The following is a 17,132-nucleotide window of genomic DNA, read 5'->3' as shown; positions in this document are numbered from 1 at the left end:
GTCTGCTCTTATTTAACAGAGACAACCACCAGTGGCTCACCAGTGCCAATGCCGGTGAGTGTCTCTTACCACATTTTCATTACTAATGTCATATTCACAAAATCAAATAGAAACCCAGTTTAACTTAACTGACAAATTAAATATAGACATAATTCTAAGCGGACAGGGACACAGCTGGCTCCATACATAGCTGTTTCAAAAAACGAATTTGACTCAAATTCTACACTATTACTCACATGTGGGTTTAAACCCAATCCAGTACAGGCGAGACTGAAACCCGAGTCTGCGACTTGGACTCGAGTCACACTTAAAGTGATACTTTTTCAAAATTCTATCATCATTTACTGACCTTCAAGTTGTTCCAAATCTGTATAAATTTCTTTGTTCTGATGAACACAGATAAAGATATTTGGAAGAATGCTTATAACCAGACAGATTTTTCGCCCCATTGACTACCATAGGAAACAATACAATGGTAGTCAAAAGTGTCCCAGAACTGTTTGCTGTCCTACATTCTTCAAAATGTCTTCTTTTGTGTTCAACAGAACAAAGTAATTTTTCCTACCAAGGAAGTCAATGTGGGGCAAAATCTGTCTGGTTATAAACATTCTTCCCAATATCTTTCTCTGTGTTCATCAGAACAAAGAAATTTATACAGATTTGGAACAACTTGAAGGTCAGTAAATGATGACAGAATTTTCATCTTTGGGTGAAGTATCACTTTAAGTGTGACTCGAGTCCAATTCGCAGACTCGGGTTTCAATCTCGCCTGTACTGGAGTGGGTTTAAACCCACATTTCATTTTTGGGTGAAGTATCACTTTAATGAGCAAAAAAAGGACTTGTGAACAGCTGACTCTTAAGACTTGTAAAATCGTCATTCAAAAAGTAATTTTGATATGACAGTCCATTCACATTTTCCCCACAGATTAATGATAAAAGTTTGTGAGTTTTATTAGACAGTTTTGAATATGGTACATGAACAAGACATGTAGAAGTAATTTGTTTTAATATTTAATCTCATACGATTTTAATTAAAATAACTAGCAAGAGGTACTGCTAAAAATAGAACTTAAGAAGAGAAAAATAGAGACTAGAGATGAGACTTGGACTCCACATTAACGGCTTGAGACTTGATTTAGACTCAACCTCACTTGACTTGTACCTCAGAGACTTGTGAACTATCTGCAGTACAGCGTTCTCTTACACCAGAGCATTGAGATTCATTGTAACGAAACCAACTAGCCAGATCATCTGCTTGTCAAATCTGATACTTGTTTTTTGGAGCTTTGCTGGTTAGAATAAATAGTAAAATAGTTTTTAGAAACAATACATGCTTTGGAAATCGATGACAACAAGACCAAGTTCAATGTAAATACCCACAGGAAACAGAGTCAATGCAAAACAATCCACTGTGTGCCAGTGATTCAGTGAGGAAAGTCCAAACCACCGTGGTGGCACATCCAGATGAGGGCGCTATGAGCCAGGACAACCAGAATAAACTATCTTCAGGGAATGTTCAAAGCCATCAGTAAGTGTTTTTGTGTTATATAATCCTTGTTTTGTATTCTATGAGGAAATAAATCATCAACGTAACTAAGGTCGTGCCAAGCCAATATCTCATGGTGTATTTAGATATTGTTATTCCTACATGTAGTGTCATATACACACTACCTGTTACCTTCACTTTTTTCTATTACATGATGCATATTGTCACTATGAGACATAAATAATTAAGAATATAAAGTAATAAAATAAGCTCAGCTCCACCTCATGAGCCTTTATCTGTCATGATCCTGCCCCACCTTGTCATGCTTTTCTAGTCTTGTGGCAGGGTCATGACAGTCCCACATGTTTAGTGTGGAGAGAGACATGGCATTGTTTATTTTGACACGCATGCGCTCTCTCCGGTCGCATCTATTAGCCCCGCCCCCTTGTTTCCGTTAATCTTTCCCTCAGTGTTTGATTCCCTACACCTGCCCCTTGTTAATTATCCTTTGTTAGTTCCCCTATTCAATACCCTTGTGTTTGCTGTCCTGTGCTGTTTCGTTTTGTTTGGTTCATTGCGTGTGATGTGTTGAACTTACCTCTGGTCCTTGTTCAGTAAGTCTAGTCCTGCATAGTTTTTTTTTGTTATCCTGTTACTCTTGTTTTTTTGCCCCCTCGTGGGAAGTCTTTGGTTTCAAGTGTTCTTTGTTTAGTTTTGGTTATCCCCCCATCGTGGGGTTTTGTTTTTGTTAAATAAAGTTTTGTGTTTGCACCGCTGCCTGCACCTGAGTTCTCCTTCTTGACATCCCTGACATAACGAAACAGCCAAATTGAACCCAGCGGGCAGCCATGGACTGCGAGCAGTCTCCGCTGCGATTTCGCCAGGCCCATGTCCTATTCGCGCCAGAAGGATCGTGGCGTGCAGGTCTTCGCCCGAGAATTCCTGGCTGCGGCAGTGGACTCGGAGTTCAGTGAGGCAGAGCTCAAGGTTATTTTTAACTGCTGCCTCACTGAACCCCTCAAGCCCGCAGAAACAGAGTTATTGAGGCCCCTGTAATTTGGGGACATGATTCGATACATTGAGAACCCGGAGGACTGCGTCCTGGCCACCATCACCTTGGGGGACTCAGCAGCACCCGCCTAAAGCACCGCTGGTCCTGGCCCTCCTACCAGCCTCCATGGAAGGCGTGGGAGAATGGACTCATGGGACTCCCCATCCGACTCCTCCAGCGCGGAGCTAGCCACGCCCCCCATCGCATCTCTGCAGCCAGCCACGGTTCCAGTGGCCCGCTCGAGGCAGAAGAAGCGGAGGAAGGGGTCGCTGGCTCCGCCGGTCTCCAGTCCGGCCCGGGAGCCGGCGTCCAGTCCAGGAGCCGGCGTCCAGTCCGGTCCAGCAGCCGGCAGTCCAGCCCGGGTCTGCTGCAGGCATCCAGACGGGTCCAGATGGAAGTCCAGCCGGCATTTTCCCCAGCCATCCCTGGTCTCACCTCTCCTACCTCTCATCATCCCTGGAACCCAGTCCCTCACCTGTCTGGTCCCCCGCTCGCCCCTAGACCCTTGCCACCCCAACCAGTTCTCCTTGCCTCACCCTGGTCCCAAGGGACCATTCCCCCGGGACCTATTCCCTCCAGGACTTCCCCAGTCAAGTCCCCTCGGACTCCACGCTCTCTCCCCTCTGGAGCACCCCCCGCGGACTAAGACTGTTCCACCCTGCCCCAACCCTTTTGGACTTCCTCCCATTGACTCTTGTGTTCCCCCATCCCCCCTCCCATGTTTGTTATTTTTATTGTCCCACCCCAATCCAATTGTTGTTCTTGCTTGCTTGCCACTGTTGTTAATTACTATGTTTTGTTGGTTTTTGTCTGTTTCCCAGTCGGTCCTGTCCCGTTAGTGTTTCCCCTTGGGGGACACCAGGGGGCGTCCTTTGAGGGGGGGTACTGTCATGGTCATGACAGTACCACGTGTTTAGTGTGGAGAGAGACATGGCATTGTTTATTTTGACATGCCATGCGCTCTCTCCGGTCGCAGTCCCCCTTGTTTCGTGTTAATCTCGCCCTCAGTGTTTGATTCCCTACACCTGCCCCTTGTTAATTATCCTTTGTTAGTTCCCCTATTTAATACCCTTGTGTTTGCTGTCCTGTGCTGTTTCGTTTAGTTTGGTTCATTGCATGTGATGTGTTGAACTTACCTCTCGTCCTTGTTCAGTAAGTCTAGTCCTGCATTGTGCAAAGTTTTTTGTTATCCTGTTACTCTTGTTTTTTGCCCCCTCGTGGGAAGTCTTTGGTTTCAAGTGTTCTTTGTTTTGTTTTGTTTTTCCCCCCATCGTGGGCTTTAGTTTTTGTTAAATAAAGTTTTGTGTTTTGCACCGCTGCGTGCGCCTGGGTTCTTCTTGACATCCCTGACATTATCTAACACTAGCAAATTGATGTCAATCATTCAGCAGTCATAGTGATGACATGCCATCAAATTAAAGAGTGGTGTTTATAATACATGTTATGGAACCTTGCTGTCAGACCAGCACAAACCCCTGAGATATTTCTGGGATTTTCCATATTGTTTTCAGTGCTTGGTTGATATGAGGTGTTGAGTCAGATGCAGCAGTTATGAAACAGTAGAGTAGAGGAGCCTGAGCACTGGGCGCCATCTCAATGAAGCTGTCACTCAATCAGCAGGCAGAACATAATAATTTAGCTGTTAAAATAACATCCCATCTCATCTAATTCCTCCTTATAGGCAAAGATGTACAAATCAATAAACAGCGGAGAACAGAATTTGACATCTCATCTTAATTCCGTCGTGTCCTCATTTAGTTTGTGGTGGGCGATGAGAAAATTATGGATGTCGGTTCATTCTGGCGAAGACTCAAGTAATTCAGTGGAGTTTACACAACTCACCTACTGCATTGTCAAAAATAGATATCTCACTGAGGATTTGTGTGCGTTTGATGCAAGCCCTCAGGCCGAGAAGCTTGCAGACTTGCCTAAAACAGGTCTTTTGTTTTTGTATTAAATGTGCTGGAAATGCGAACAGGAATTCGATGTGTCAAATAAAAAGAGAACAAATAGATCTTTCTCTCTTTGTTTTTTTCTTTAGGAAGTCCCCTTGCTTGGCTGATGGTGCAGAAGAGATGGTTTGTGGCAGTGAGGTAAGTGTGTGTGTGTGTCTCTGTGTGTGTGCGTGCGTGCGTGTGTGTGTGTGTGTGTGTGGACATGTTTTATATCCCGGTGGGGACCTAAACCTGAATGCACACCAACACATGGGGACTCGTGTCACCGTGGGGACCAAAATTGAGGTCCCCATGGGCAAAAAAAGATTATAAATTGTACAGAACAATATTTTTTAAAAATCTAAAAATGCAAAAAGTTTTCTATGATCTTTAGGTTTAGGGGTAGGGGATAAAATATACAGTTTGTTTCATTACGCCTATGGACTGTCCCCACGGGGATAGTCAACCAAAGCCTTTGCGTGTGTGTGCGTGCGTGCGTGCGTGCGTGCGTGCGTGCGTGCGTGCGTTTGTGTGTGTGTGTGTGTGTGTGTGTGCGTGCGTGCGTGCGTGCGTGCGTGCGTGTGTGTGTGCGTGCGTGCGTGTGGACATGTTTTATATCCCGGTGGGGCGTGCGTGTGTGTGTGTGTGGTAGGCAGTTATATCACTCACACACTGTCTTTTACTGTTAATCATCTGTAATTGCCCCTGCAGGGTGCACAATCTGACACATTAGCCCATTCAGGTGGCATGACTTTTCCATTATGTTAATTATAGAAGCTGATAAAAATAAAAGATCTGTTTTAGGTACATTTGATTTCAGAAAGATTTACCATTGAGCACATCCATCACTGTTAATCTCTCTCTTATTTCGCTCTGTTATTCTTTTATTTTGCAGATTCATGCTGATTCAGAGTGTGATGGTAAATTGCATACTCAACACTTTTTTTCCTACCTTGCATGTTTCTTTTCATTTTATCCTTTTTTTTTATTATGTAAATTTTGAATAACAGTATTGTCAGGATAGTACTATAATTTTGTTCAACAACAAACAGTATGTTTGTTTAAGGAAATGGTCCATCAAAAAATAAAAATTCTGGCCTCATTTATTCACTTTCATGACATTTACAACCTGTATGTGACTTTTTTCTGTGAAACACAACATGAAGTTTATTTAACAAAGTTTGAAAAGAGCATGATCATGCAATCCAACCAACGTCTTCTTTTGTGGTCTGCAAAAGAAAGTCAGACAAGTTTGAAATGACAATAGGCTGAGTAAATGATTAAAGGATTTTCATTTTTAGGAGAACTATCCCTTTAATTTCTATACTTTTAACTTTGTATTAATTTATATCTTAGTATTGTTTTATTTTGTTTATCTTTTTATGACACCTTATTTCGCTTCCCCTGAAACTCCTGACCCAAATTCAGTAACTGAAGACAAAATGGGGATCATAACTAAACTTGCGAGGTGAGAAATTTTTCTATGTAAAATTTGTAAAAGTACAGCTGCAAAAAAATTTAAATGTTCAGCTGCAGTGTGTGGTTTTTGCACCAACGGATTTGCAACAATGACTATTTTCCAACAGGTTTCTAAACACTCCTGTCTTAAAAAAATCTGCCTAAAAGACACACCAATGTTGCTAGATTAGACTTCTTAACAAAAACAGCAATCCATCAAGCACAACAGAGCTACAATGTTTTCAGGAAATCTCCATTGCTCATATCCTGCATGGGCTGTAATAGGAAACAATTATTATTATTTTTTAATTACACACAGCAGCTTTAACAATGAACAGTAGCATGACTTCCAGTGCTTGCAAGTGCATTTTTGAATATTGACATCAAGGTGTAGTTAGGTGTAATAGTTAAGACCTTTTGTAAAACTTACCAGTTTGAAATGGTAGAATTTTGAGTTAACTAAAAATAGCCTGTTTTAAATTCTTCACCTACACATTCCTCATGTTCTTTCCACAGCTCACTGTTTCCCTTCTCTATGTTCTTCCGCAAGAGTTCTGCAAAATAACATTTCAAACCGTCATTCCTTGACATTTGTGGAGCTCAAACCTGTTCTTGTTGGAGAAAATCTTTTTCAGTTTGAAATGTCTTCAAGGTTTGAATTGCAGATGTTCAGTACTTATTGTACGTAGTTTATGTGTATTGTGCATTATGTTTTTGAAATTTGTTTAAACTTTATTAATTACTGTTCTAATATGTGTTTGGTTTTGCAAAATGTTCCTAATACATACTTCCAAACAATTGCTGTTCAGTGAAAATTCCTTTTGTTGCATGTCATTTTAAGCCTGAAATGACGTAGTGTATTTCTTGCATTAAGTGTGCACTTGTATGTGAGCATTCACCTAGGGCAGAAAATAGAGTTTCTGTGTGTTTGAGCATCCATTCAATAAAGTGAATATGTTTGTGTGCATGGCAGAGCACTCTCAGCAAGATGATGTCATCAGCCAAGGCATGCCTAATTCCGTTACTGTGCATAGAATTCTCAAAACCCAGACCCTTTTCTTTGCAAATTGTTGTAGGATCAAAGTGGAATTAGAAAAAGATCTGTTTTATTTCTCAGACTTCTAAATTAAGGTTCATGACTCAAAAAAGTGAAGATTATCTATCCTGTTGTTTTATTTTAAGAGTTTTTATATTACTGTAACCATGAAAACCATGAAAGGCAGTCATGATAAGTGATATAATTTATATATATATATATATACTGTATGGGACACACAGGGTTCTTGATCATGAAAGACAGTGGAAGTCACTCTTGATATAGAGGCATTGGGGGGGTCTCCTGATGCACATGCACAGTTACACTGGTTAGTGGGTGTGACTATGCTGGAAGATGAGGGCTCAGTTTACCGGCACTACATATATCACTCTGAAGAAAAGAACTTCATCTAGTGAACATACACACACTTGCCTACCTGTCTTGGGGTCGAGTTTCTTCTGAACACACTTTGACAAAATAGGATTCACACATACAGGTAAATTTTGTACTATTAGAATATCAAAAACATACTTAAATGTTTGCTGAAAGTAACTTTAATGTAATATTAACTGGACTGATTTTCTAGTACCCATTATTTATTCAGGGGAAATAATCATTCTTTGTATTTGTCTTATCATCTGTTTATCTGTCATTCCAAAAGCAGCTAATTCAAGCTTTACTTATATTGCTGTTTTCTAAGACTCTTCAAATTTGAGCCGTATTTGAACTTCCATGTTCCCAAATGTGTAGACTTATTCAGAAACATGTTGGTTAAATTTAAAAAAAAAAGTGTTTCTCCAAATTTCAGATCCATCAATATAATGCAGAGTCCAAAAAATATTTTAGTATTTTTTTATGTTGTAATGTTGTGGGGTTACATTATGCATACAGTATTGCCTTTTTGGTTTGTTGGTTATGGTTATTTGTTAATGGGAAAGCGGCAGAATATAGTCCCAAGACAAAATGAAGGTCTGATCAGTCCTCACAAATAGAAAAATGATTTAATACCAATTTTCTATTTGTGCGGACTGACCAGACCTTTTCACAATATTTTAGATATCAACAATTTTCTCATAAATAAAACATGAATGTATATGTACAGTATAGGTTATAAAATCCTATCTCTTATTGTGCTTGTAGGTTTAACATCCTCATGTTCCGCTGTGTGACATCTGATCTGATTGTACTCATGTTGCCTGTGATTCTGTTGTTATTGCTAATGCCTCTTACCTGGAGCTTTCAAGCTTTGAGTCCTGGCTGCCACCTCTACCGTGAGTGAAAACAAACTCTTGTGTATCTGCACTTGAATTGTACAGTGCATAGTAACTTATTAATACAGTGAAATATCTAATGGAACCTTCGGTCTATATACAGCATTTAATGTAACCATACGGACAGACAAGCGAGGGACGTGTCGAGGAACTCAAGTAGTCTATGCTTGTGTGGGTTACTGTGAGTCGAGTGCTTTCCCGTCCCGTTATTCTGTGTCACTGGCCTCCAACTTCACCCACAACATAACATCTGCTTCCCGCTGTTGCACCATTAGCAAGGATGCAAAGGTATATTAATGGCACCATTTTAACTTTCATGTTGTTATTTACACCACTGTCATGTTACTTTAATAATGTTAAAAGACTAGATTATGGATTGCAGGAGATTGTATTATTATTTCCAATATGTATTTTGAGGGAAATCTGCTTTAGATTCAGAAATGAAAATCTGTTTTTTATCATTGGTTATGTTATTTATTTGTTTTGTTTTTTTCTTAGGTGAAAGTCCGTCTGCACTGTCCTCGTGGTCGACACCATGACGATATTGAGATCTTGACTGCACGTGCCTGTCGCTGCAGCATGTGTCACAAATCCCGTTATTGAGATGGCGTTGTGTACTATACAAATAAGAGCACAACTCACTCCTTGACTACTCAGTCTAGAAAATTAAACACATAAATAAATACTTTTAACCCTTTAATCTTGAATGTAACATTTTAAGAGGATTCAGTTGAAAGACAACATACAATGTAAACAATAACAAACATAAAATCATAATTCTCTAGTTCAAAACTCCAGCATCAGTGTCACCTAATGACATCAAGAATGTATATTATATAGATATATATATATCAATTCAAAAAATGTTTTGCACAAACTTTACGTTTATGTTTTTGGACAAGATTTTGTATCTAATCTTTTGATGAAATAAAGGAGTACATTGTATGAATGTTTAGTGTCCACTTTATTTAACTATTTACTTTTTTTTATATAAAACAATGAATTGCTTTACATGACAATGACTATAATTATATACAGTATATGCACCCGGTTTTGCCTTAAATCTATCTCTGCCTTAATTAACAGATACTTATTTTTATTCGATAGATCGTAATAATATTGTTTTCATGAATTCTTTTGGTCACAAAAATAATGGTTACATACAAAAGGGTCCATTGGACATTGTGTTAAAAATGTCATTGTGTTTAAAATGTTGTTACTATTGACTACATTGACATAAAGTGATTTTCACTATGAAGCTTACACTGGGGAGGTAGGCCTACCTAAGAGAAAACAGAGCTAATTTATAACAGAAAGATAAATGTGTTTTAAAGCTTGTTGTTTTGCAGAGCCTCGCAGTTACTATGAGAATAGTACAGCCTGTAAGTAGGGAGTAAGGAAAATGTTGTTTAAGGAAAATAAAAGAATATTTTCAGAATGACAATTTTTTTTTCAAATCTTGTCTTTGGGGTAAAACGCCTCCAGGGGGCACCGCTTCACAATACCATAATTACCATGTTCTGATTATTATCACATCCTTTCCATCAAATGTAATCTGACTAGGTGGCTGAATAAAAATATTTGAGCTTTATATTTAAATATTAGCACCAACTGACACCGTTTTTCAGCATGGCTCATTGATAAATAGGCTGTCCTATTGATCTGTCTTTTGAATTTTTAACTAAAATTGCTTTTATTTTGCTGTAGCTATATAAAGCAGATTGCTTTGTCTGGGTGGGGGCATATATTTAAATTACCTTTTTAAAAGTGCTTTTAAGACTACTTATCGCCCTCTCTAGTATAGACCCCTTTCCTGTTAGTAAACATTGTGATGCGTTTTGTGGGCGGAGCTTAGGTGGAGGCAGAAAGATCCCCCTGACCGCATTACTGCTAGGTAGCACGTTTTGTTTGCTTGCTTTTTGACAAGGACTAGAAAAAAATCGGATTCAATTTGAACATGTAAGGTCACTGTCGCGGTCTGCGACCGCAGTAAAGTTTAGCGGTTTGACATTCGGATGTTTTTAAGTTGTGAATCCGCATCGCGCTGCTGTATACATGAACACGTTATCTTATTTTGCACACCGTGATTTGTGAATTCATGTGAAGCGGTTTCCCCGGTATGATATCCGCGTTTTATTTTTGCAACGTTTTTTTAAACGCGTATAATTCACGAAGCTGAAGACTTAAATACCTAAAAAGACCGTCATCTTGTCCAGTTTGATTTGTGACTTTTTTCACAGCAAAGTTTTTGTCTGTCAAATCGTTAAGTTGTTAGATACGGAGGATGACAAATACACAGTCTTTACCATTGACAGCTACTTTCAGTGTACATGCACTCAAATTTCATGCCAATTTACTTGTTTACGCAGCCTAATTTGCGAAAACTTTCGCAAACAAATTTCGTCTTTTTTATATAATATTATATATTTTATATAAAGTTTGGTCCGTTTGGAAATATTGCCTTGTGAATGCAAACCGAACTAAAATAAATTTCAATATTGTAGCGATTTAACCCTCGGTTTCGGAACAAAGCAATCGATACATAGGTGTGAAAACGCCCTAAGTCTTCAGCTTCGTGAGTTATACGCGTTTAAAAAAAAAGTCGCAAAAATAAAACGCGGATATCATGCCGGGGAAACCGCTTCACACGAATTCACAAATCACGGTGTGCAAAATAAGATAACGTGTTCATGTATACAGCAGCGCGATGCGGATTCACAATTTAAAAACATCCGAATGTCAAACCGCTAAACTATCTTTACTGCGGTAGGACACCGATTGTTTTTGAAATAGTTAACTTTAACGCCAGGAACCTGCCGACCTGTACGCGCTCACTCAATGGATCCAGAGATGATTACTGTACCTCCAGTCAAGTGGCCTGACATCTACACCTACCAGACAGAGAAACCAAATGTGTATAGCAAAGATTGAACTGAGAGCGTATACATCTATAACCGCCTGTGTGTACTAACAGTGGCAAACGTTAGCAAATGCATTTACTTGAACACAAACCATAACGTGAGCCTTCTCAGTGTTCCCTCTCCCTGTATACTAATGCACCTGTGACAACTAAAGAAAAGAGATGACAGACAGTTTCCTTTATGTTTAGTTTCTGGCCGATAACTGCTAGTTGTACTAACAAAGTTAGAGAGCATACCCTATGCGTTCAAAAGTTAACGTTACCTGAAAAATAACCTTGTTCCCCAGTTTCTGATTTGAGCATATGTGAGATATTTTTAGACACATACCCAAATCATGATCCACACCAAAAAAAGTTTTTTATCTTAAGTGTTATGAAGTGAAACGCGAGAATTTTTGACGATCGTTTCTGTTCAGTCTGCTCGTTTTATTGTGTTTAACTACAGCTTTCGTCAGTGTTTTTGTTAGGCAATGGCATGTGTTAGAATATCAAATTGGAGACTGTATTCTGTCGATTGTGGCACTAAACAACACAACAAGATGATATTTTAAACTAGTTATTAAGCCGAATCTGTGCTGGTTTGTATTGGCCGTCTCCAGCTTTCCCTTTGTTTTACCTCCAGCTAATGCCATGACGTAATCGTGACGTTGGCGCAAAAGGGGTCTATAGGTATACAGTATATCTGCTAGCAACTCTCACTTCGGCTATGTTAACTTTGCTGTCCAATTCAAAACACCACAATTGTGTAACATTAAGCAAATAAAACTTAATTCAAGTAGGACTACTTACAATTCGATTGTTGTCCAACTTGTGCCTATGCGGTTCTTTCACTTGGGTAGGTTCTGTTGTCACATAAATGAAGCCCCAAAAGGTTTGCGGTACTGAACTGCAGCTCTGATAGTGCAAGATCGTGCTACTCGTAAAAAATAATATTCAATGTCTATAAAAATATTTAATAAAAAATTGAACCGATCAATTGCTGACAAAGGTATCTGGTTAGAATTATGGAAAATATATATATATTCAAAGAATTCAAACTGAAAAGTGTTAATATTCAGCAGCGTATACGAATGGTCTGAGGAGACTTTGAACGTGACACAGTGTGTTAATGACATCATGAAACTTTGCCTTTATGACGCCACAAAGAGCGTCTGGTCTGGTCTGAAGCGCAACCTGGAAAAGAGTTGAGTTGTTCTATGTGGCAAGGCTTCAAAACCCTGAAAACTAGGTTAGTCGAATAGAAGTAGGCTAGGGTCTGCGCTTTAATGTATGTGGAACACAGGTCCCTCTATGTAACGTCATATTTCAAGTGTTTAATGGTAAATAACATGTTTTTAGATGTTCTGTAGATTAGAGATTCTGTAGATTGTGCATTATGTACAGTAAATACTTTTTTGTCATGTTTGTCAGATTATATATTACTGTGCATTGTGTAAATAAACACTAAAAGCATATTTAAATAGTCAAAAGATTATTGGAAACATATTAGAACTATGGTCTGCCCTGTGAAGGGTGGCTCATAGGGCAGAATTCTAGATATTTAACGTGTTACTATTTAACGTGTCTAATGGTAAATACCTTGCTTTTACATTACGGCAACTAGTAATAATCATAGCTATGTTTTCAGATTAGAGATTATTGTGCATTGTGCAAATTGACCCAAAATTATTGTGAATTACACTAAGGTGAATTAGACTGGTCAATATTGTGCCCTTAAAGGAATAGTTCACCCAAAAATGAAATTTTGTCATTAATTACTCACCCTCATGTTGTTTCCAACCTGTGTACATTTCATTGTTCTGTTGAACACATTAGAAGATATTTAAAAAAATAAAATAAAATAAAATAAAATAAAAAAAGAGGGCAGTTGTGGCCTAATGGTTAGAGAGTCGGACTCATGACCAGAAGGTTGCCGGTTCGATTCCCAGGGCCGGCGGGTAACAACTGAGGTGCCCTTGAGCAAGGCACCTTACCCCTACTTGCTCCCCGGGCGCTGAAGTGATAGCTGCCCACTGCTCCGGGGGTACGTGTGTTCACTACTCTCTGGATGAGTTAAATGCAGAGGTCACATATCGTTGCCTTGTACATGTGCAATGACAATAAATTGAATCTAAATCTAAATCTAAAAATCTAAATCTAAATATTTGAAAGAATGTGGGAAACTACACAGTTCTGGGGCACCATTGACTACCATAGTAGATTTTGTCTTACTATAGTAGTCAATAGTGCCCCACTGGAAATCTTTTTTTCACATCAACATTTTTGCTGAAACAGTCACGTTTTTCAGATTAGGGATTATTGTGCAACATAACAAAATGGAGTGGGATTGGTCACCCTTCTTCAGGACGTTAACCTAGGTTTCGCAGAATTGCTTGTTGTTGGGTTATCTTGTTTTCTAACACTGTCTCAAGTAGTTACACTGATAGCAGTTGGATTTGAAATGCTTAAATGAACAAAAGACACCTTATGATGTTGTGTTGTTTTTTTCATCAGTCTATCTTTTCCCACATGCTCTTCATGAATCTTAAAACATTCATATATTAGACATTAGAATTCTTCAAAGGGCTATAGTGTATATTTTTTCTTGGCGTCGTTTGACTGAGAATCGTAAATCTTAAAAACATGGATGACAAAATACTTTTTCAGCATTTCATTATGTAATATGACGGAATGTAATATATTCACTGCGCAATTTAGTGTAAAAATAATTCTAACTTTTTAACATTGTGTGTGTGTGTGTGTGGTATTCATTAACATTTAAAAACATCTGAGCTCATAAGCAGAAGCTTCTAAGAAATACATTTTCCGACCATATTGACTGCCTTTCTCTTTTTAAGCACGTTTATCAGACATCGCTGTAATTATAATTCCCATTCATTTCAACTGGAACATTACACAGCATTATAAATACAACATAAACGTCTGCTTATGTTTTAGGAATGAATAGGAATCATAAGATGTGCCCTGCTTTATCAGCCTCATTAATGTATTTGAACGGTTAGTTTTTAATGTTTCAGACGCAAATAAAAAGTTACAAGAAAGCTGAAACATGATCCTCTGGTATGTCAAAGGCTGAGTGAAAATAATGACAGTGTTCTTGATGCAGATTCACTCAACAGACGTATTCATGTTTACATCCCACTTTTATACATTCATATCCCAAAGCCACCCATCTGTCCCCCAAAAATACATTGCTATGTTTAAACACAAGACATTGATCAAAAGGACAGTGCAACTCTATTGATGCTACTTCTGCATACAGTTTCAGTCCATATTTATTGCCGTCTCTATTCTATATCATTTCTCTCTTTCTTTTGCTCCTATGAAATGTGATGTTTCGCAAATACCGGTTTTCTCAGAGTGAAGACTTTCTTTAAAAGAAGAACAAGAGTGATATTGTTTGCTATTTTCATGTTTTTCTTGGTAAATGAAAGACTACTGAAATCAATCATGGACAGTGGCAGTTCATTTGAGTTCATTTAAGCACAATCAAAGTGAATGTTACATTCTCATCTAATCCCTGTTCTTCACTAAACCTCTGCTCTACAACATCCACACATACGAGCACACTCTCACACACAGCGCAATCTCTTCCTAGGCTTTCTCAAGATGCCTACACAACCAGTTCCTTTCCATTATCAAGCCTCCACATCAATAAATATAAACAACAACAAAACAAATGTACAAAAAACAAGAAGACAAAACAGGACTCTGTCCTCTCTTAAAATTATACCGAAACACAAGAGTATCAGCAAGCATTTTGATTGAAAAAAAACTAATAAATAAAAATCGCCCAACACAGATTATTCAAACAGATGACAATATTGCTAAATTAAAATGTGATGAATGTTTTCATAAAAAAAACAAGATAATAACAGACTAAAGTACTGTCACTTCATAACATGTTTAGTTTTACCTAGCAGCATACTTCAGTCATGTTTATGAGGTGCTACACTAGATTACCCCCACCAACACTATAATCAGACATAGATATCATATTTATAGATATATATATATATATTATATATATATATAAAAACATCAGTTATAGGAGCATAGAAGTAGTACTTATAGAATAAGCTGTAGAAGTAGGAACATTAGAATCATTACTAGAATTTTCATCTTTAGAATCATTAGTAACTTTCCTCTTCAGTGTTTGACTTTATGCAAGAGTCTGTTGGTCGGTAGACGGGGGCTCGGATCGCGCCCGAGAGAAACAGAACCAGTTCTGGAATGACGGCAATGTACGATGCATAAGTGTTTGGTTTTGAGTGTGCGAATGCGGCTTCCACGCCTGGACCCTGGGCAGGTACGTTTTGCACGATAAGGTTTATGATCCAGGTGTGTGTAAGAATAGAAAGAAAAGATGCAGAGAGTGTGAAAAGCGTGAATGAAGCATATGAAAGAGTAGGACGCGTGTGAGAGGTACTCATTTTTTCTCTTTTATATCTCACTCGGGGTGTGATGTGTGCTTCAAATATCTACATATGGACAGCCTGTTGTATATGTGCTCTGTCTGGCGCTTGGAATCGGACTGTTTGCATGGTGTGTGTAGTTTTTTTGTGTGTGTGAGATTGAGGCATCGATTGGTTCCGAAGTCAGAATTATTGATCATTTTACAGTGCTGTGATATTTTTGAGTGATTGTGTGTTTGCTTGTGGTTTCTAGGTGGTGTTGGTAGTGCTGGTCTCTGATTGGCTCCTGGTGGCGTTCTCTCTTTCCTGCAGGTTCTTCTGGTTTCTGCTGGCCTCTGCCAGGCTCTGCAGGCGCCTCTCCTGCAGCTCCTCCAAATTCCTCCACAGCTCGGCTCGCTCCCTTTCTTTCTTCAGCTCCCTACAAAGAGAAAATGATGAGGGGGTGAAAGAGTTGGGGTAGTGTTTATAATTTTAAGAAAGATGAAAGATGAAAACTCAACAGGAAATCATAATTGACCTTCAGTCTTTTCTTTTTTGGACATCTGACATTTCACTTATTTTAAAGGAAGAGTTCACCAGCAGTTCTTTGTTTCTTGCATTTTAATACAATTAATATACAATAAAAATGCATATTTATTTATATATAATAATATAATATATTAATATAAATTAATCTGATTAATCTTTTTTTTCTTGCACATAACATTAATGTTTTTAATAATACTTTTACATTCTATAATTTCACATTTAATCTCCAAATTACTGAAACAACTGATTTCTTTAACAGCATCATTTTATGAATGAAAGCCAACATTCTGATTAGTACTGCAACTGATGTCTCTATCAAATTGATAAAAAAATATTTGAACATTAATTATAGCCATTTAACAGTACAATTGAGAGCTATCATGTCTAACAGGTAGGAAATATACAAAAATTGAATGAAGTTCTCAAACACTTTATAGTCTTTAATGCTTAATTCTAAACTAAATACAGAATTAAAGCTACAAAACAAATTGATTTCCTCTTTTCTTTTGATCTTTGATTAACATTAGTGACAGGAGTCCCAGCAGCAGTTTTAAGAATTCAGCCCCTTTACGAGCTGCCGCTCTACGCAGATCTGGCGCCCTTTCCCATTTTCACAACTCTTTGCATTCATTTGAGATTTCATTTAACACGTTGAAGTCTGTGCTTATGAAAATACTAGACAGAAATGACAGATTCTGACAGAGATTCACTGACGCAGCCTTTAGCCCGTGACTGTATACACCAGATTATGGCAAGACGATGGTGTCAGAATTACGCCATAGATTAAACGCGTTTATATCCGAACGCCTTTTTTGACGGCGTTTTAAACAGTATTTGTATCGAAAGCCAACAGGTTCACAATTCGCGTGCTTTTGATCGCCGTATTAATATTAAAACGCCGATTTCTTAACGCCACCAGGCATTAAATAAGAGCCGCCTGGCGCTAAATTAACGTCATACGCCGCCACGCGTTTAAATAACGCCGCACGCCGATCGACGTTAAGTTAACGTCACACGTCACACAAAATGCA

At 38.4% G+C, this 17,132-nt stretch overlaps 2 protein-coding genes and 1 long non-coding RNA gene across 4 annotated transcripts in view; 2 read left to right on the top strand and 1 right to left on the bottom strand.

The window, feature by feature from the left end:
• The first annotated feature begins 1,423 nt into the window (after nucleotides 1–1,423).
• Nucleotides 1,424–6,590, top strand: LOC130556350 (uncharacterized). Its single transcript, XR_008963215.1, has 5 exons — nucleotides 1,424–1,530; nucleotides 4,581–4,632; nucleotides 5,369–5,393; nucleotides 5,902–5,941; nucleotides 6,448–6,590. It is a non-coding gene; the product is annotated as an uncharacterized LOC130556350 (long non-coding RNA).
• Nucleotides 6,591–7,365: 775 nt separating this feature from the next.
• On the top strand, nucleotides 7,366–9,160 carry gpha2 (glycoprotein hormone subunit alpha 2). The gene is made up of 4 exons (XM_057337251.1): nucleotides 7,366–7,463; nucleotides 8,108–8,238; nucleotides 8,342–8,526; nucleotides 8,737–9,160. The coding sequence occupies exons 2-4, from the start codon at nucleotides 8,121–8,123 to the stop codon at nucleotides 8,839–8,841; spliced, it is 408 nt and encodes a 135-aa protein (XP_057193234.1). The 5' UTR covers nucleotides 7,366–7,463; nucleotides 8,108–8,120; the 3' UTR covers nucleotides 8,842–9,160.
• Nucleotides 9,161–13,984: 4,824 nt separating this feature from the next.
• Nucleotides 13,985–17,132, bottom strand: part of ppp2r5b (protein phosphatase 2, regulatory subunit B', beta) — a 37,178-nt gene continuing 34,030 nt past the window's right edge. For both annotated transcript variants that reach the window (XM_057335970.1, XM_057335978.1), the window contains exon 14: nucleotides 13,985–15,991. In XM_057335970.1, coding sequence (XP_057191953.1) covers nucleotides 15,823–15,991 — 169 coding nt within the window. In that variant the 3' untranslated portion in view covers nucleotides 13,985–15,822. The remainder of the gene's footprint in view (nucleotides 15,992–17,132) is intronic.

This window comes from Triplophysa rosa, linkage group LG1 (assembly GCF_024868665.1).
Source record: "Triplophysa rosa linkage group LG1, Trosa_1v2, whole genome shotgun sequence".
NCBI classification, from domain to species: domain Eukaryota; kingdom Metazoa; phylum Chordata; class Actinopteri; order Cypriniformes; family Nemacheilidae; genus Triplophysa; species Triplophysa rosa.
Note: the sequence above shows the minus strand (reverse complement) of the source record. Positions and strands in the feature narration are given on the sequence as shown.